Source organism: Hippocampus guttulatus, chromosome 2 (assembly GCF_054856545.1).
Source record: "Hippocampus guttulatus isolate MCC_2025c chromosome 2, RoL_Hgut_1.0, whole genome shotgun sequence".
NCBI lineage: Eukaryota > Metazoa > Chordata > Actinopteri > Syngnathiformes > Syngnathidae > Hippocampus > Hippocampus guttulatus.
In genome coordinates, this window is record NC_141262.1 from 31,482,440 (window position 1) to 31,502,500 (window position 20,061).

The following is a 20,061-nucleotide window of genomic DNA, read 5'->3' on the forward strand; positions in this document are numbered from 1 at the left end:
ATTTCTTTCTTCGTGAAAGTCTTAATGATATATTTTCTTCATCATAATCAGAATGACAATACGACATGTGCTTTGGAACAGTTTTAAATTTTGTTTTAAATTGTATTTATTGAAGAAATGTATTTTTGTCTTGCACCATGACTAAAGACTGCATATTTATCCCATAATAATTTGGGAGACGATTAACAAGAAAGTTGGATGAGAATTTGATGATATCACAAGTGACTAGGATCATAACTACCCCCAAAACTACATGAATGAAACATGAACCATATGAAGATGTGATCAAAATTAAAATAAATAGGGAAAAAATCTTTAAGAATAGATAGTTTAAAAAAAAAGCACTGCAATAACACTATAAATAAAAACATTATTCAGACTTTCATTTTGGGGATCAAGACATAAATACACACCAGTGAATACATATGATTCATCGCCGATAAATCTATGTTCATCCTTTTTTTAGTATATAGTATCTGGTGGATATACATATTTGAATTGAATAGATAACTTCGAGACTTGTTACCTTTCAGTCCCAAAATACCTGTAGAGAACACAAAAATGTTGTCATCCTCAGCTAGTTTTGATAAAATACAATAAAAATATTATTTGGACACATAAAACATACTAGTCGGGCACTATGATCGACTGGTATCACGTCGGCCTCACAGCGCAGAGGTGCAGGGTTTGATTCCGGCCCCGGCCCTCCTGTGTGGAGTACATTCCAAAAACCTGCACGGCAGGTTCATGGAACACTATAAATTGCCCCTAAGTGTGAATGTGATCGTGTACGATTGTCTTTTTGAAGCACATCTCGTTTGCCATGGCAACAGCTACGCCCAGAGGCATTGACTGGTAAAACAGTTTGGGATTACAGTACAGCACTCCACGCTCAACAACCTCCACTGTGCACGCTACACTGGGCCGGTTCGCCAGTGGAAGGACGGCTGTCATGTCCTCCAGTACGTACTGACGGGGTGTTGCCTCCAAGTGGCCATATATAAACAGCAGCGTGCGTCTGTGATGAGGAGGGAGACACTTGTGACCATGGCGGCCAGCGGGTTGGACGTTTTCGCTGTGAGTAGGACCATCGATCATGCTTATTGAGTTTTCTCACTCGAGTGTCGTACATGAACAGATGGGGGCGTTTTGAGAACATGAGCAATGACTCGGTGAAAAATTCGGATTTTCTTCTGCGGCTGCACTTAAAAAGAAATGATGCGCTGTCGTTTGAAAATTGGGGACATCTTTTTTTTTTTGTGCGTGCATAAATCCGTGCTGCACACTGCTCTGGACCTAGCATGCATACGGGAATGCGTCAAGAGGAACTCCTCGTTTGAATGAAACACGGGACAGCATGCGGCGACGCAGTTAAGAGGATAAATGGCAGCACAGTCAAATGACTTGCTTGAAAACTGAGCAATGATCTGCGACTTTTCCACCGTTGGAGCACTTATTCCATATCATCGACTTAAGGTCTTTGTAATAACAGCGCTTGTCCTCACTGCTTAGACAATTTGGCACATTAGTGTCATGTTATTTCCACTGCTAGTGGGACTTTTGGCCACTACTGTACTGTGTAATTAAACTTCACTAATAAACGAGTAGTATAGGCCAGACAAGAAGACAATGAGAGATAGATAGATAGATAGATAGATATACACACACACACACACACACACACACACATACATACACACACACACATTCTATAAATTCCCGGGTGCCTACTACCTGTTGTAGCACAACCTTGGCTTTTTTGATGCAATGCCAAAGTCCTATTAGTGTGCAGAAATGCCAGCGCACGAGTAGAACGACTCGGGCGCATCAGAACAAATGTTTTACTAGTACTCTCTCATGGCGTGGGGGCCAGTTCTAGCCCACCACACAAAAAGCACTCGTAAACTGTTTCTCCTCGCTCGTAAGACGGTTCATCACACTAGCAGAAACACTTTGACATACTCGTAAGGGAGGTAGTAGTAGGCAATTGGTGCTTGTAGTTGGTGGTTTACTCAGTTCCTATGTAGGAGCCTAATAGTGCATGCCTATTGGTGTTATTTGTGCAGCACTGTAGTTTGCGAATGAGGATGCTGAATTGTTTTACTGGTGATAGTAATGTTTGTGTTTGGTTTCTTGTTTGTATTGCTTTTGACTTTGTGACTATTTTGAAAATTGGTCAATTTTTATCTCTGTAGAAAACTTTGTTTCAGCTGTGGTTGTTGCTTCATAAAATTCATTTGAAACAAAGAGCACACTAGTACAGGGACCTAAAGCTAAATATCAAGGAAATCTAATAAATGTTCCAATGGTTTTCCATACAGGACAGCGTGCAGCAACGCATTTAAGAGTTTAGGTGGCAGCTCAATCAAGTGACTTGCTTTAAAATTTAGCAATGCTCTGACTTTCTTACAAATATGAGATTTAAAAGTATGCTAAGCAACTGTGGCACCCTGAACTGTGAGGAGCGGGTGTCTGATGGGTACCACCAGGCTAGCAGCTTGGATAGCGTCCCGTCCAGTGAAACAACATCGAGATAAAGAGCTCTTTGTATGTGTGTTGAAGAGGCCCATACAGATGAATGTTGTAGTGAACACATCCCAGTCCTCATGCTGAGCCGCTTGAAATTGCCAGTTTCCCATCTACATGGACCAGCACATCTCACTATGCATCCAAACACTGCACATCAATTGATAGTCTGTCAGTAAACAACATACATGACAATCAATTATTCATTGTCACAGATGTCCAATTTGGTACATTTGTTACAGCAAGCCTTTTAGCAATTAAACATTGCAGAATAGTGTCATTTTAGACATTGAGACTACCAATCTGATGTCAGAGGTCGTAGTAATCTGAAACATTATGGCATGTTACTGAACAAAGGTGGGCATTCCGCGAGACTGACAGAAGGTCTGTTAGTCCGTCCGTGTTTGTGTCAGTATTTCAGACTGACCCACGTAGGCCCTTATTGTCCCTCCTCGACGATAACCAATCGGCGTCAAGATCGTTATTTCCTATCACACACAGGTGCCATACAAGCTGACATGCAGCCAAATAAAGAAAAAAAAATCAAACAGCAGACACACATGGACAGTGTGGTGACTGGTGAAATAAAAACAATATGGAGAACGTCATTGAGGTGTGTGGGACTGAAAGGGATGCAACACTTTTATTTTTTCTGCATTTGCTGCGTGTCAGGTGTGCGGTACCTGTATGTGACGTAGTCCCGTAAATCTGTTCTCAACGCCATTTGGCTGTTGCCGATGACTCGGATGGACTTGGCTGGCCAGAAATACTGACGGGAGCTCAATGACGGACTCACTGAACTGACGATGCCCACCTCTGTTACTTGATGTTTATACTTTATCCCCCCACTACCAAAAGAAAAACACATTGTACAACACAACACTATCCGTATTTATTTGTATAGCGCTTTCATAACAGCTGCAATGATAGGAAGGGTATAACATCAATAGCCGAGCTCATTAAATCCTGTTTCTTTACTATGCACTATAAAATTGTCACGTTGCAAGGTGGTGGTGTGCCCCAAAAAGCAGGCAGGGGGGAGGAGCAGGGTGAACTTGACGAATTGTATTAAAACAGAAAACTAAATCCTAAACAAAGTCCTCAGAACAAAACGAATCCAAAGTAACAAACAAACACCATGGCAGAAACTCTCAATAACAAAAACATGATCAAAACATGACTGAAGCTAAAACAGAACAATGAACTAAACATGACTGGAACAAACATGACAGTAGCAAGAGCAAACAAACATGACCCGACCCTGAGTGTTCGGGCTGGGAGTCCTTTTAAAGCCCTAATTACCTATGACCAACAGGTGTGCAGCTGCCGGGGGAGGCCTACAGTGCCACCTGTTGGTCCCTAAACCGAATCATGACAAAAATGAACCAACAAGCGTTGCTTTGTGGAGGCATAAAAATCAGGATTGAAAGGGACTGACATTCAGCAAAAGCTGGGATGATCTGAAAATACTTGCTTTTTATTTTGCTTCACGAGTCAAATTTCGTGTCAAACAAAATAGTGTGCCGTCATCTAGTGGTTGACAGTGGAATAAAAATCAAAAATAAACAGGAGGCAGAACAAAATAGAGTGACAAAACTGTACAAACACATGTCTGTAATATAGCAGGATCACAAACCCGGAACCCTTGATTAGAGGGGGATTATTGTGTCGTGTTGCATCTCTTCAGAATGAAGACAAACGAACCGTAGAGCTCGGCGGACACGTGGGCTTCGACAGTCTTCCAGATCAGTTGGTCAGCAAAACAGTCACACAGGGCTTCAGCTTCAACATCCTCTGCATAGGCAAGTAGGGTTTTGACATGTATCTTGTCTTAGAAAGCACAACTCACTCTTTCCCCCCCTTCCGTCCATTCACCACCTGTCATTTGTTTGCATGCTTTTCTTATAGGGGAGACAGGGATAGGTAAATCCACCTTAATGAACACACTTTTCAATACAAGGTTTGAAAATGAAGAGGCCAGCCACTATGAGAAAGACGTGCTTCTACGACCACACACGTACGACCTACAGGAGAGCAACGTCAACCTCAAGCTGACCATCGTGCACACTGTTGGCTTTGGTGACCAGATCAACAAAGAAGAAAGGTGAATGTACAGTAAAATGAAAAGAACTTGAACTCTTGTCTTCTTTTTTTGGAGGTACCTAGAGTTATTTGTTTTTGTCATGGAACTAGAAAAAATATGTGATTGCAAGAACAAAGGATCTCAATAAATGCTGAAATCAGTGAATGACTAGTGAATGTTTTACCAAGATAAAAACACCTTCCTTTTATGATGAATAATGTTAGTGTTTTTCTTCTTTCCTTTGCAGCTATAAACCCATTGTAGAGTATATTGACACTCAGTATGAAACATACCTCGAAGAAGAGCTAAAAATAAAACGTTCCCTGTGTAATTTCCATGACACGAGAATCCACATCTGCCTGTATTTCATCGCTCCCAACGGCCACTCCCTCAAATCTCTGGATCTTGTCACCATGAAGAAGCTCGACAGCAAGGTGAGCGCACAATGTCGTTTGTGTTTTTTCTCAGTCAGTACAATGATTCAGCTTTGTTGTTTGCTCGCAGGTGAACATCATCCCTGTCATTGCCAAGGCAGACACCGTGTCAAGGAGTGAACTGGACAGGTTAAAAATCAAGATCATGAGCGAGCTGGTCAGCAATGGAGTGCAGATATACCAGTTTCCGACTGAGGATGAGGCTGTGGCTGAAATCAACTCTTCCATGAATGTGGGTCGCTCTCTCTCTCTCTCACACACACACACACACACACGCACGCACACAATCACTCACTCACTCACTCACTCACTCACCCCGTCTTAAACACTCTCGCACGCACGCATACATGCATAAACAATACATAATACACGTGCAGTATGCAGCAACCTTTTATTACAATGTGGAACACTCTCTGGCTGACACAAAAAGCAGGAGACAGATTATTCATCTTTTACTCGGTGCCTCATTGATGGTCTCCCTGGCACCGTAACTAATTCTGGGGTTGACATCAAGACTGTACAGGACGGAGTCAAAGATGGCTAATGCTTTCAATCTTTTATTTTTATGATATCTTTAAACTTTACAATTCTAAACATCAAATGAAGTCGTCACCAAATGAGTGTTAGATGCTGGGAGGAGTTACCAGATGGTGCAAGTTCTTTTGCAAGAGGGGGCTCCCACCACTCGGGGGTACATGAGTAGTACAGTGGGTCCTTGGCCCCGGAATGATTACATTTTGAATTGCAGCGTCTGTTGCCATAGTATTCTCAATTTTGGCTACCCATTCATCAACATAGCACAACGGCTCAGAATGTGACCGCAGCGGTTTTCATCTTCTACTACAGACTCACCTGCCATTTGCTGTTGTTGGCGGTGTGGAAGATGTCAAAGTAGGCAATAAAATGGTCAAAGCAAGACTTTACCCCTGGGGATCAGTACAGGGTGAGTCCAACTCACGAGTCTTAAGTCTCCATATGTTAAACAGTCATTTAAGATTCTGAATTTCTTTCGTATGTCTTTTGTCCCCAAGTGGAGAATGAGAACCACTGTGATTTTGTGAAACTGAGGGAGATGCTGCTGCGCGTGAATATGGAGGATCTTCGTGAGCAAACGCACACTCGCCACTATGAGCTGTACCGCCGTTGCAAGCTGGAGGAGATGGGCTTCAAGGACGCAGACCCCAACAGCCAGTCGTTCAGGTGAGATAAGGCTTAAAAAACGTTGTCACGAGCAACCTAGTGTACATTGGCCTTTTCAAGTATTGGTACTTCGCAGTACTGTATGAATATTTGTTATCTCTGCAGAAGAGATTGTATTTACATTGGCATGGGCTTGTGAATGGAAATGTAATCGGGATTTAAATTTTGGCTTCTCATGAAGATAAAACCATTAGAATTGAAGAAAAATGATGAAACTTACGACTGTTGTGAAACCCTAAATGCACCATGTTGCTTGAGCAGCAAGCATGGGGACGAATCAGGAATTTGAGGAAAATATGTTAATTTTCTTGAACAGCCGGTATATTTCCATGCCAGTCCTGGCTGATAGGAATCTAATGTGCAACAGCCTATCATCACCGCAAAGTGATCCGAAGTGTGTATGTGTGTTTACACTGTTCCATTAGACCAGAGTTTCTCAAATAGTGGGGCGCGCGGCTCCATCAAGGGGGGCGCGTTTGACCTCGGGGAACATGCTTTTTAATTTTTTTACTGTCTTAAAATAACGTGCAGTTGCACCTCCACTACGTTAGAGGACAGGTGCGCTCTCATTGGCAGAGTTTGCGCAGGGAGCATTCGAAGGGAGGAAATATGACGAAGCGTATGTAGCGCTTGGCTTCAATGTGACTGCGGTGGCAGACGAGTAAAGATCGATGTGCTTACTGTGTCTAAAGATTTTGGTAGCGGACAGCATGAAGCCAAATAAATTAAGGCGTCACTTAAAGACATTACACCCCAATCACGCTGATAAGCTGCTTGAGGTTTTTTTTTTCAGCAAAAATGTGCCGAATATTGCCAACAATCATGCCGCTTTGTGACCGCTACTTCAGTAAACTAAAATACAGGTCTACACGTTGAGCAGGAGCCGAGAGTTGCTGTGTCCTGCTTCAACCTCGCTTCGAAAAGCTGTGCATTGCAAAACGTGCTCATTGTAGCCATTAATCCAGACATCAGCTTTGATTTAAAAAAAAAAAAGCACAAATTCTTTTAGATATTTTTGTTTTGCTGGCTAGTTTTTTTTAAATATTGTGCTCCTGAGATCATGTTGGTGATTAGTTTGAATGCATTATTTGTTATTGATTTTATGTAATTCTATTTTTCAGTATCGTATGGTTTGACATGGTCAGTCAAAAAATATTTATTGTTAAATTAAGGATTTAATGTTATTTTTGAATTTCAGATGCACTTTAAATCTTTTCTGTTCCAGTTACTAAAGCTATTCTTTGTTGTAAATTGGTCCATAAACTTGGTCCATATTTTTTTCTTTTTTATTCTCTTATACGTTAATAAGGATACAGTGTTACGCAAAGGTGTACTTATAACAATTTTATAGACAAATGATACCATTTATAGTCGTGCCGGGCGCGAGATGTTTTCCTCTTCCTTGGGGGGGCATGACAGAAAATAATTGAGAACCACTGCATTAGACCCACACATGCATGCAGTTTTTAGGGCAGCAATAATTGCCCCCCCCCCGCCCCGCCCCAATGCATTTCATGTGCCCCCTTTAAAGTTTTTTGGTCTGGTGACGGTTCTGGGTTGTTCTTTCAAATTATTCGACAGTTGAGTTTTGTCCATTAAATAAACACAAAATGTTGACAATTATGAATAATTGTGTTTGTTAATCTTGATTTCAACATTTTTTTGCATTCTCACCCAGCCCTATTTGATAGCGCTTTTCAATCTTAACACTACCGCTCTAGTCTGTGAATTAATTTTGTGACCTAAATTGACAATGAGTATCACGTAAAACGGAATAAAATTGCAACTATCATGCTGTGCAGCCTGCAGGAGACATATGAAGCCAAGAGAAAGGAGTTCCTGAGAGAACTGCAACACCAGGAGGAAGGAATGAGGCAGATGTTTGTCAACAAAGTAAAAGAGACCGAAGCAGAGCTGAAAGAAAAGGAAAAAGAGGTTAGCTCCAATAATACGCCAGGGAAAGTTATGCCCGATTTTGATTTTGTACTTGGTGTTTAGCTCCACGAGAGGTTTGAGCAGCTCAAACGACTGCACCACGAAGAAAAGAAAAACATGGAGGAGAAACGACGAGAGCTGGAGGAAGAGATGAATGCTTTCAACAGGAGGAGGGTTGCTGCAGAGACACTGATGGGCCAGGCTCTCCAAGGTGCATCTCAACCTCTCAAGAAGGACAAGGACAAGAAAAAGTAAGTTCCCCTTTCTTTCATTTTTTTTGGTGACGCTGTTAATTTACTATGTAAAAAATAATGGGGCCAAAAAAAACCCAAAAAATAAAAAACATTTTTTCCGGAACTGATGAACATCCCTCAAGTCGTATGATTCGGAATTTGCCCTACAAATGTAGGAACACATGGCCTCCAAATTGAGAGAAAATTTTCCAATTTCACGAAATTTGTCTGAAAAATAATAGCAAGATATGACAAATAATGACTAGTTGCTAAATCAGAACATACCAAAGGTGAACCAACATTCAGGAATGGATTATGTTTGACCTTAGAAGTTCAATTGCACATGCTGGGTAAGCCAAATAAAGATACAGTACGTGATTAAAGGCTATCATACAAGCGTGGACAGTTTTCTCCACGGCAGCCTCTGTAGACTGTGCGTGATTAATGAGGTAGTGACATTCTCCCAGGAGCCATGTATTGCTCAGATACTGATCCAGGGACAGATTGAGAGTGACACTATGTGCCCGGACACAGTTGGATGTGTCACAGTTTGACACAGCCTGATGCTTCTGTCTCTGCGGGCTGACCTGCCAGACGGTATCAGGCAGGGGCAATTGTGTTTACATACGACCGGTCTCACTGCTGACACGGATGACCTCACAGTACCAAATTATTTTGCACAGGAGGACACACCATATGTCAAGAGGAATTATGTGCAGGAAATATACACACCCGATGGTCGGGATTAAAACAGTGAAGGCTTCTAGGGTGTAAGGAAATTAACAACAAGAGTTAACGCTGTGTAAAACCTGAAAGACAGATCCCATCCCTTGTCACGTCATCCTTTTGTGTTTTAAATCCTACGTCTCATTGCTTCCCGCCATATTTTGTTGTTGTGTGTCTTTGTCCCATTTCAGTTGATTTTCAGAACAATCATCCAGGGAAGCCATGAATGTGTCCTACCATCAACGTCGGTCAAAGAGACTGTGGTGGTGTGTGAGCCTGAATATGAATGCGCCTGCTGTAATCCACTGTGTACTTACCGATGATAACGCTAGCTTTGCTAAATGTATTGATGCTGACTCTGCGAGACACATCCAAACAAATCAATGCGCTGTGTTCAATAGTTGTAGCAGCTGTTATTTTATGTTCTTGACATGAATCAGCGTTCAAAATTTTCATTGGGCCGATCACAATGAACGGATCTTTTTTTAAACTACAGTGTCTTTGATGTATTCATTTTATTATATTACTTTTATAATCTCATAATTGATGACTTGAACAGTATACAGTAGCGTTCGGAGTCCATTTAGGGATATTTGATCATGTACAGAAAGTTATATGATGCCTGGTCATATCATTAGGTACACTTGCGCAATTGAATGAGATTCAATAGGTAAGTGTAGATAAAGTCTACACCGCCCACTTCAATTGCCAGTTTTGGTGTACAAGAAGTAGCCTGTTATAAGTTTTCAAATCTTTTACAGAATCAGTATCATCTTTTTTGGCCAGGTATGTAAAACACACACATGGAATTTGTCTCCATTAGTATGAGCTACACAAGTATTACAATAACAAGCAACGATGACAAAGAAGTGACACTTAAAGACAGAGAACCATTTTAAATCTTTGAAATGTATGTTGATCTTATTTTTTATGCCGCAAAAACCTGCCATTTGAACAGCGGTGGCTAGACTTTTTCTATACACTATGGGTGCAAATATACTGTCAGAATGATTCATATGATAATCAAACAATACGCAGTTGAACAAAATATTATAAACAGTTCAAAGTATGGCAGAGTTCCATTATGAACCACTGCAAACTACAATAATAATCCCATTTTTATTATTTCTCTGGAAGTGGCAATTCAATATAAGCTTTTAAAACTCAGAATGCATGTATTGGATCGCCAGTAAATGTATCTCATAACAAAGGCTTCTTACTGCGGCCACTGTTTTTAATACAGAATGTGACTCTAGCATTTGAGTGTATTAACAGGTGTGCCTCTAAAGCCAATTCGGTAAATTGCATTTTCACTAACAACTAACAAATAACATGCAGAGTGTACAGTATATTGCTCATGTTTTGTCTTTTCTTCCCCTAGCTTCTTTAGTCTTCCCTCTGCGTGTTCCTTAACCTCATCCAGGAATTTGAATTAGAGGACTTTCTACTAACTACGCCAACATGAAGTGACAGATGGACAAGCAAGTGTATTATTTTTGACACTTGAATGAGCACGTTTAAGAGAAATGCACTTAAATCGCCGAGAATGGATTGCCAGGAGTCTTCCTCGTGTGTTCGACCCTCTGCTATGTAACATGGAATGTGCATGAAAATAACCATCTCCCCAAGAATGAAACATACTTCCATGGAAAAGTACTGGTTTTTAATGTGCCCTTCATTCTTTCGCAATGTACTTTTGACTAATATCACTGTGAAATAATACATAATACTCTATGTACCATCAAATCACATGGAACTTTTGGACACGGTTATATACCTTTTATTAAATAATTTAAATTAAATACTATGCAGAGACAATAATAGGCTTTCATTAGCATAATCAGCACCTTGTTGTACTAACGGTTAACGTTATTACTCGAAATGTGTATGTTTCAATTTATGATCGATTATGATTCAATAAAACTGCTCTGCCATCAATTCTGCATAGAAATATGACTATTGGATTTAACTACTACTACTACTACTATTTAACTACTGTTAAACATTAGAAATAGATATCAATATCACCAAAATGGCGCCGCGAGAGTGGCTGCCTTTCCAGCAGCTCCTATATTTTGTTGTTCTACTTCTTCCTTTGATAACTTTGCTGCTGTGAATTGGGAATTTCTCCATTGCGAGACTAATAAAGGTTTTCTTATCTTATCAGTAAATATAAATATGAATAAATACAGGCAAAATTGTAACTTTTATGATGAGACAGTGTATATTTAACTGTTGTAGAGGATTACTTCTAAAGATGTTGCTCATGAATGTATACTGTATTTTACTGCGCTTGTGTATGGTCGAGTAATTTTTACACACCCACACACGCGCGCGCGATCTTTATATGTACGTTCAAATGTTTGAGCTGTGTTGGTGATCTTATGTAATAAAGACTAGCTTTACTGAAATGTACCTGGTTTGTCCCGTAATTTGACATCAAAACATAATGCGCACAGCCTGAAAGAAAATTAGTGTTCAGAAACAAATTGACCTGCAACCAGAAAGTTACCACGAGCAGTCCATGTTGATCAAAGTCCGTCTTGAAAAAGCAGTCAGTAGTATTAGCCTCCAAGTAATTTGCTGCACTTGCATTTTTGTAACAAATGATGACTTTCAGAAACGTTAAGTCGAGGTTGATAATGATGTTAATTATCGTGTTGCCTAATAATCTTCTCATTTACAGTATTTAGCCCAAATTTTGTGTGTATAGTCGGTCTTGAATTGAATAGTCTCTAACTGAATTAGGTGTTTGTGTCTTTTCTATATTTAAATTATTATTAAAGTATTATTTTTTTAAACAGAATCCTGTCCACAAAAATGACCGTATGAAGCAGCGTTCACCAAGCGACTCTTCTCTTCCCGTCGTGCGATTGGTTCCCCTGTTTAGAAAAAGCGGGGCTTATTTATGAAAGACGAGAAAATTATCCAATAGAATTACAGAATTAATGAACGTCACCATCGATGACCAATGAAGCTCGCCGTGTTCGGACATGGGCCTGGTTTTAAGGGCTATTAACTCCCAATCTGTCCTTTTCCCCGTCGCCTTACTCCAAGGGTCGGGGGTGTGCATAGACAAGTACAAAATCTATGCTTAAAACTTTCTTAAAAGAAAGTCCACACTCACATTTTCTAGGGTGTTTTACACCTAATTCATCCACTTCTACCCCTACGGATTTATTTTAAATTGTACAACCAACGTAACTTGAGCCAAGGTAAGAGAAAGCAAGCATTTTTTCTTCATTTAAGCAGTTCAGTTTTTAACACCTGACGTCAGAAGAAATTATGAAATAATTTGAACGCACAAATTATGAAGAATGTGAAAGCTTTTGTTGATCGTTTGTAATATGTTCATATTCAGGGATAATTAGCATTAGCTGTTGCCAGCTAACGTCTGTACGTTTAGTTGCTTGTTTATCACCACGACGCCTGGCATTCTTAAACAGTCGTCACTCTGTTTTGTTTTTGATAACTACCTAGAAGTAGGGTTATATGACCTTGGTGGGCTGTTGTTGTTACCGGGCCTTGTGTTAGCACTGTTGCTTAGCTTTGTGTAAGCAAGCGACATGTCCGGACATGTCATGAACGGCCCAACTCACTCACGCCCCCCACTTTACAAGATTGTGAAACGTTCAACACGACAACCGGATTTTAATCTAACACAACGGTCTGCGACCTTAAATTGAGATATTTAAGTTGATTGGAAGAAACTTTTTTATAGCGTCTCCCTGTTTAATCTTTGCGTTGATTCGCCCCTCCCCCCCAATCCAGTTGAGCCCAGTTTGACAGCTGTTCAGTTGCAAAAGGCCACCAGAAGACTGTAACTGCACTGAGAAGTCGCGTCTGCAAGAGACTGCGTGTAAACAAGATTGTTATCAGAAGACGTAGCATTCATTTGGTTGGCAGGTTGTGAGTTGAATAAATGGGAACATTACACACAGACTAGGTCGGGGTGGCAATCTCAAATGTTCAAAAAGCCTTTTCAAGGCTGTCTAAGAAAAAAAAATACAGGATAACACTGGGCGCCACAAAATCCCGTTGACCTCTAAAGTGAGGATAAGACTATGAAGATTGTTGTTTTTTTAAATAACTATGTATACAAAAGGGCTTCATTTGTGAAACTTCTACAAGGAATTTAACCTTTTATTTCTGCATTAACAGTAACATTTGGAGTAGGTGCAATGATTAATCAACAACCAATTGAGTAAATTATTTTATAATAATTACTTGACTCAAGACCTTGTAACTTAAAATTGACCAAATCCGTGGAATTTCAGCCTCTACGCAGTAAATATTCTGATTTCTGTAGTCTTCCATAAAAGCAGACTTGTCTTTTAATCAAAATAAAACTGTTGTAAAAATCTGCTATTGCTTTGGAAAACAACGGAAATTTTTTGCCAATCTGACCAAACTGCATCTTCTGGGAGACAGGACTGCAGGCAGGCGAGACTATTACCCACATTTTTTTACGACAAAGCCAGGCAGCATGTTTCTCTAACACCTGTATGCACATTTTCTGGATTAATAGTTGATTTATCAAAATGGAGTTGTTTTGTCTTTTTAGCACAATAGTTGTGATCATTTTCACACTTTTATTCAAGCGACATCTGGATAAAAATGTGTTGAAAGTACTTTAAAATTTAAAAAATTCAATTCAAGACAACATCTCATGTTGCAGATGAGCTCTGGTAAGACACTATTTGTATACGACAACATCACTACACATTTACATCAATATGGAGCATATGCAGACCAGACACCGTTTGGCTAATTTTGATCCAAATGAAGATCCATTTGGGTTTGACAGTTTTATTTCGATTGAGGTGTTCATGTGGAGCATTTTCATTCTGTTTAGACCAGTGGTCACCAACCATTTTGAGAGTGAGAGCTACTTCATGTGTACTGATTGTGTGAAGGGCTACCAAATTGAAATAACAGCTATACAAATTACATGTAATATTATTAGAATGTGTTATTTTTAATACTTAATGGTTTTAATTTTCAGGCTCTGATCATCTTAAAGATGTCTCACAATCCTGCCAGTGTACTTCTACTAGCAAATCACAATCCTAGCACTGGCAGGCTATTGGTGTGGTCCTCATGGGCTACCTGGTGCCCGCGGGCACCACGTTGGTGGCCCCTGTTGTAGACATTTGGATACATTCTAATCGGAATACATAGCCCCCACCTGTCTTTCCAGTTAGCCTGGTGAACAGGTGTTTGATGAGCATTCCTCAACTTTCTCAGTCTTTTTTTTTTACAGCGGTCTCAGCTTTTTTGGGATGTGTTGCAGCGATAAAATTCTAAGTTAATAGATATTTGCTAAAAACAATGTTTATCATTTAGAACATCAAGTACCGTATTTTCACGACCATTCGACGCACCGTATGGTTGGGCGCAGTCTCATTAATGGGTGCTATTTCTGTATTTTACACATAGACAAAACGCACTGTATTATTGGGCGCAATTTTAAAGTGGTAAAACATACGCCAGCTTAAACATACGGCATGCATGCGCGCACGCTAAAAACACGTTAGTTTGTAGCATACGGTAGCATGCCAAGACATACAGATACAAGCTAAAAACACGTTTTTAAAAAGGCAACGGAAAACTGAGTTCCGTTGTATTTTATTTAGCCATTGTACAATGTACTCACGTTTTTCGATCAATCATCACCCAGAAATCCATCAAAGTCCTCATCCTCTGTATCAGAATTGAACAATTGTGCAAGTACCGGTAATCCATCAAAAACGCCGTGTTCCCTCTCGTTGTCAGAGTCACTCTCATTGCCATGTGGCTCCACAGAAATGATTTGCCAAAAACTCGAACAACAGTGCAAGCAGACACGTTCGTCCAAGCAGCCACAATCCATTCGCAAATTGTGGCGTAACTCGCCCGGCGCTGCCTCTCACTCTTTGTAAAGTTGTGTTTGCCATCGATCATTCATTGTTCCCATGCCGTTCGCAACTTTACTTTGAACGCCCGGTTGATGCCGATGTCCAGCGGTTGGAGTTCTTTAGTCAAGCCTCCGGGAATAACGGCAAGCTCAGAGTTCATTTGCTTGACTTGGTTTTTCACCGCTGCTGTGAGATGGGCACGCATGCCAAAAGCATAACCGATGGCTTGAAGTTTGAACTGAGCTTCGTAGGCGTGTCTCTTTGTAGAATTTATTTTCGGGGGTTCTTAGAAACCAAAGCCGAAGTTGTTTTGCAACAATGCACATAGCCACACTCTATACAGGTGTTGGTACCTGCTTGGGGCGTACCTTTAGCGTCCACTTACACGCCCACCCTTCACTCATTGGCGGACTTCTTCCCCGCATGCCTGTCCTCACTCACATCTGCCTTTTCTCTCTCTCGCTCTCCATATGTGTATATATACACGCCCACCCTTCACTGATTGGCCGGCTTCTTTGCCGCATGCCTGTCCACAGTCACTTCCGCCTTTTCTCTATATAAACAGCGTGTCGGCTGTCAGTCAGGTTTTGGAACTCAGCGCATAGACAAGACGCTCCGCATCATAAGGCGTCCTGTCCATTTTGGAGAAAACTTTAGACTTTTAATGGCGCCTTATAGTCGTGAAAATACGGTACCTTTTCTTTGTACTGTATTCAATTAAATATAGGTTGAACATAACTTGCAAATCATTGTATTTTGTTCAATACACTGTCCAAACTTCATTGGAATTGAGTTTTTAACTGTATATTTACAAAATAAGACAATGAGAATAATATATATTTTTTAGCTCATTAACATAACTTTTCCCCCTGAACCTCAGTGCGCAGCGTCGGCACATCAGGGCTGTGGATGTTGGCTTCATTTTCAAGTTGTTCCTAAATTGTTGCCATTGTGCACACAGATGATTGACACAGTGACAGGACCCGGAACACTGCCTTTTGCAGTCCAGCTGAAGGCCTTAACAGACCAGGAGGGCCGCTACCAGCCAAAGCTCAGCGGTCTGAGGATCATTGAGAGCGCTTCAGACAATGGGCTGAGAATGACGAGCAGATTGAGGGACCTGGAGGTGAAGGACTTGCTCACTCTGAGCAGGTTCTTTGGTTTCAGCTCTGAGACGTTTTCTCTGGCCATCAGCCTGCTCGACCGCTTCCTCTCGGTCATGAAGGTTTGTGCGGTAATGCCTGTCTTGTCAAGCTTGTCACTAAAATACCTGAATGACTTTCAACCTGTTCTGTCCAGATTCAACCAAAGCACCTGTCCTGCGTGGGTCTCTGCTGCTTCTACATTGCTGTGAAGTCCTCAGAAGAGAATAAGAACATCCCCCTTGCCAATGACCTGATCCGCATCAGTCAGAACCGCTTCACGGTTTCTGACATGATGCGGATGGAGAAGATCATTATAGAAAAACTCAACTGGAAGGTCAAGGCCCCCACAGCCCTCCGCTTCCTTCGCCTCTTTCACAGCTATGTCCAGGAGCAACTCGGTGCAGACAGGTGATGACAAGTTATTGGTTGACTCATGTAATTTAGTAGAAACATTACAATCAAATTCTTAGATGTGTTGTTGTTTTTATACAGCGAGAAGAAACTGAGCCTTGAGAGACTGGAGACTCAATTGAAAGCTTGTCACTGCTCCTTTGTCTTCTCCAAAATGAAGGTAGGTGCCACTCATTCTGCTATCGCATGACATGCCAACACCATACATGCGGGACCCCGACTAGTCCTCTGTACCTACAGTAGTGTCTGGTCCACAGAACTTAGACACCGGGCAGGTACGTAGAGGGTGGTGAATGACTCTAAAATATGAATGGGGGCCAGAATTTGAGTTATGTGCTCCCTTTTACAAGTACCAGTTAGGAGGCAAGCAGCAGCATTTTGGACCAACTGGATATGTCTGAGGGGGAACTGGTTGATTCCAAATCAAAGTGTATTACAGTAGTTCAGCTGAGATGTAATGAAGGGATGAATTCCTGTTTAGTTGCTGTTGAGAAAGGACAGGCATTACTATAGCCACCTGACAAAGATGATTAAAAAAAATGGATTTAACAACAGCACCAATTTGGTGGCCCAATTTAAAATCACTGTCCAACTGAAAACCCAAATTGCAGATAGGCTTTAGATGAGATAGCACACACCCAAAATCAGCAGCATCTAAGGTGCACTGGAACCAAACGGCAAAACTTATGTTGAAGTTCAAGAGATGTCAACCAAGCTGAGATTTCCTCCAGACAGGACAAACGTGACCTTGGGGAGAAAATATCCTTTTTGCTTATCGCAACATAAATTGACAGATCTGCAGAGCAGTACAAGGAAATACTACGCTTTCTTAAAATGGAACCCAAGGGCGGCATATAGAATGAATACAGCAGGGGCCCTCAAAACTGAACACTGTGGAACACTGTACAGCATTTGGGCAGAGCGGGACTCAGCGCAACCAAAGCTAACACCAAGTCTGGCCTGCCAATACTTGGCAAAAAAAACTATTAAGTGTTATCGATGATGAAATGTACTCCCTCAAAGTGAGTGTCTTGTCTCTTCTGATTTGCCTCAGCCATCTCTGCTTGCCATGGCTCTCCTGTGTCTTGAGGTGGAGGACCAACGTGACCCAGAGGAAAGGGACCAACTCTCTGAAGCTATGGAAAGTCTACAGAAGCTACTGACTGTATGTACCATGTATCTGAACAATTAATGTAATACTGTATTTAGGTAAACAAAAAAATTGAAAAACAATGATCACCTTCCCTTTGTCAACAGATCAGAGATGGCGATCTTGTGTGTGTGCGTGAGTTGGTGGGCAAATGCCTTGCTGAATACGCCACCACTAGGTGCTCCAGGCCGAACAGCCAGAGGCTTCGCTGGACCATTTCGGGGAGAACCGCTCGCCAGCTGAAGCACAGCTACTACAAGATCACTCACCTTCCTACCATACCCGAGTCGGCTTGCTAAACACTTAGCCGCCATCTTGTCACCTGAACCCCCAGTCTCCTGTGATTGGCTGGAACTTTTCAGGTGACTTAGCTCACTTTTTTTTTTTTAACTTAAAGATCCTCATCTGTGAGATGGCGTTCTTTAAGTGAGAAGGCTTTCCTCATGCAATATCAAGAAGCAGTAAATTAGCCACAGCTCTTGTGCTCAGTTCTCCTTCCGAGGGTGTGTGAGTGCGACTATGTTGTCGTTTGAATCCGTTCCACGGTGTTTGGTATTTCCTGGAACGGGTTCCTGGTTTTAAGCTAATAAGTATTGAACCACCTAGGTCCTCAGTCCACCATGTGGAAGAGGAGGGAGAAGGATTTTGTGAAACAAAAATATGGAACCAAGAAATCGGGCCCAAAATCCTTAACTTCTACCCTAGGTTGCTAAGCTGTCTTGAATGCACACTCCTACCCAAGGTGATATTTCTTTTTTTTTTTTTTCCGTTAATAAAGCACGTTGAAGGTACTGACACAGTGGTTACGGATGAGTTTTTTGCCATTTGATAGATTTATTGGCACAGCGTGAAATACCACATGTTCTTTCTGATTTCAGTTGGAAACCTTTTTGGTCTGAAACGTGATTTTGGAATTTGCATTGCAGTTCCTTTTGCTGTTTGTTTGTGTAATATGACAAGTGTCACTCTTTGTTCCAACAAATACATTTCAAAAGGACTGAATATACAATCTACAAATGGACTTGTACCTTTCAATAAAACTTTATTGAAATGTTGTGAGTGCACTGTTGTCGTTTCAAAATCACCAACATGTGTCAAAAGGGAACAGAACTATTACTCTGCTTAATGGGCCCAATTTCTGCCAAATGTTTTGTTTAAAATGGAGAAAAGACTGACATTGAAATGCTTTACATTATTGGACCTGAAGGTCCTGTGTGCTTTAAAACCAACAATAATGTTCATTAGACCAACCTGACACCCCCCAATATGGGATTTTAGTGTAGGTCACTTTTGTAAACTGGAAAAGTCCGGACCACCGCCAGCGAAGTTTCCTGAAATCTCTGCACCGCTGAAGTCGAATCCAGGATTCTGGAGTGGAGGTGTTCAATTCATTCTTACATTATTGTTTGGGTGAAAATAAATAAGAGTACAAGAACTAGAGCAACCAACCTCTCGCTGAAATCTCTCGAGTGTGAGCTTTCTCTGCATCTGGTCCTGGACCCAAGCATTGGCACAGTATTCTCCCTCTAACAAAGATGACCAGCAGTTCCCCGCCTCTCGGTTTGTCTTCATCAGGACAATTCGAATGAGACATTTGTCCTCTGTGGATAAAACGAATGAAGAGGAGTCAGACGGCATACATCTAAAAAATAAATCACAACCTACCAAGGGTCCACGTTGCCTCATCAGACACAGTTGCACCGAATAGCCTGCCCTGTCAAAATATGGATGGAGATATGACAAAGTCAAGAAGGTGGTTGGAATACAATTTCCATTTGCTGATCACAGTCCACCAAATTGTTCATCTAACAGCATGATAAAAACAGACACTTGAACTAAAATGCATCATATTCATAGGAGGTACTGATTATTAAATGTATTACTTAGTGTCCAAGTGTCCTATAAAGTGCCATATAAATCTGAGGCATAATTACTACAGATCACATCTATGTTTTGCTAGATGGCCCTGTAAGGCGACTGGAAATATGATGGTTAAAACCCAAACATGCTGAATTCGAGTTCATTCCCAGAATGACAGCAGCCAACCTTCATTATTTCTGTCCCTTTGACGTTCAGCTCGACGTCTCTGGTTCCCAAATGACACTTGACTTCTTTTGCCGACGTCCCAGGGGGCACGTTGACTTCGATGAATACCTCCTCCATGGTTTGGCTCCACGAGCCCCAGCTCGTCTGACAGGGAACTAGCCCGCTCCTCTCATCAAAATGCACCGACATTTCGTTCGCGAGGATTATTTCGGAATGCAATGAAAAATTATGAATAGTTATATTTTACCCCGCAGTGTAATGGAAGAATAATTTGA

The 20,061-nt window shown here is 41.2% G+C and overlaps 3 protein-coding genes across 5 annotated transcripts in view; 2 read left to right on the forward strand and 1 right to left on the reverse strand.

The window, feature by feature from the left end:
• Positions 1-885: 885 nt before the first annotated feature.
• On the forward strand, positions 886-11,548 carry LOC147209588 (septin-8-A-like). 3 transcript variants are annotated; one of them, XR_015100259.1, is made up of 11 exons: positions 886-1,077; positions 4,214-4,328; positions 4,435-4,630; positions 4,857-5,043; positions 5,114-5,275; positions 5,890-5,986; positions 6,075-6,243; positions 8,046-8,178; positions 8,242-8,429; positions 9,329-9,403; positions 10,519-11,548. XR_015100259.1 is itself a non-coding variant. In XM_086105685.1 (10 exons), the coding sequence occupies exons 1-10, from the start codon at positions 1,024-1,026 to the stop codon at positions 10,571-10,573; spliced, it is 1,356 nt and encodes a 451-aa protein (XP_085961811.1). In that variant the 5' UTR covers positions 886-1,023; the 3' UTR covers positions 10,574-11,548. The 3 variants fall into 3 exon arrangements, 2 of the variants coding, with proteins under 2 accessions (XP_085961811.1, XP_085961812.1); XM_086105685.1 differs by lacking the exon at positions 9,329-9,403; XM_086105686.1 differs by lacking the exons at positions 9,329-9,403; positions 10,519-11,548 and adding an exon at positions 9,095-9,322.
• Positions 11,549-12,160: 612 nt separating this feature from the next.
• On the forward strand, positions 12,161-18,794 carry ccng1 (cyclin G1). The gene is made up of 6 exons (XM_086105694.1): positions 12,161-12,352; positions 15,996-16,259; positions 16,334-16,587; positions 16,672-16,750; positions 17,645-17,755; positions 17,848-18,794. Exons 2-6 carry the CDS (start codon positions 15,996-15,998, stop codon positions 18,037-18,039), a joined length of 900 nt encoding a protein of 299 aa, XP_085961820.1. The 5' UTR covers positions 12,161-12,352; the 3' UTR covers positions 18,040-18,794.
• nudcd2 (NudC domain containing 2) overlaps positions 18,763-20,061 on the reverse strand; it is a 1,353-nt gene continuing 54 nt past the window's right edge. Inside the window, exons 1-4 of the mRNA XM_086105695.1 lie at positions 19,787-20,061; positions 19,406-19,454; positions 19,190-19,341; positions 18,763-19,108 (exon numbers count right to left, since the gene is read on the reverse strand). The exon at positions 19,787-20,061 is cut by the window's right edge and continues 54 nt beyond it. Coding sequence (XP_085961821.1) covers positions 19,025-19,108; positions 19,190-19,341; positions 19,406-19,454; positions 19,787-19,975 — 474 coding nt within the window. The 5' untranslated portion in view covers positions 19,976-20,061 and the 3' untranslated portion in view covers positions 18,763-19,024. The remainder of the gene's footprint in view (positions 19,109-19,189; positions 19,342-19,405; positions 19,455-19,786) is intronic.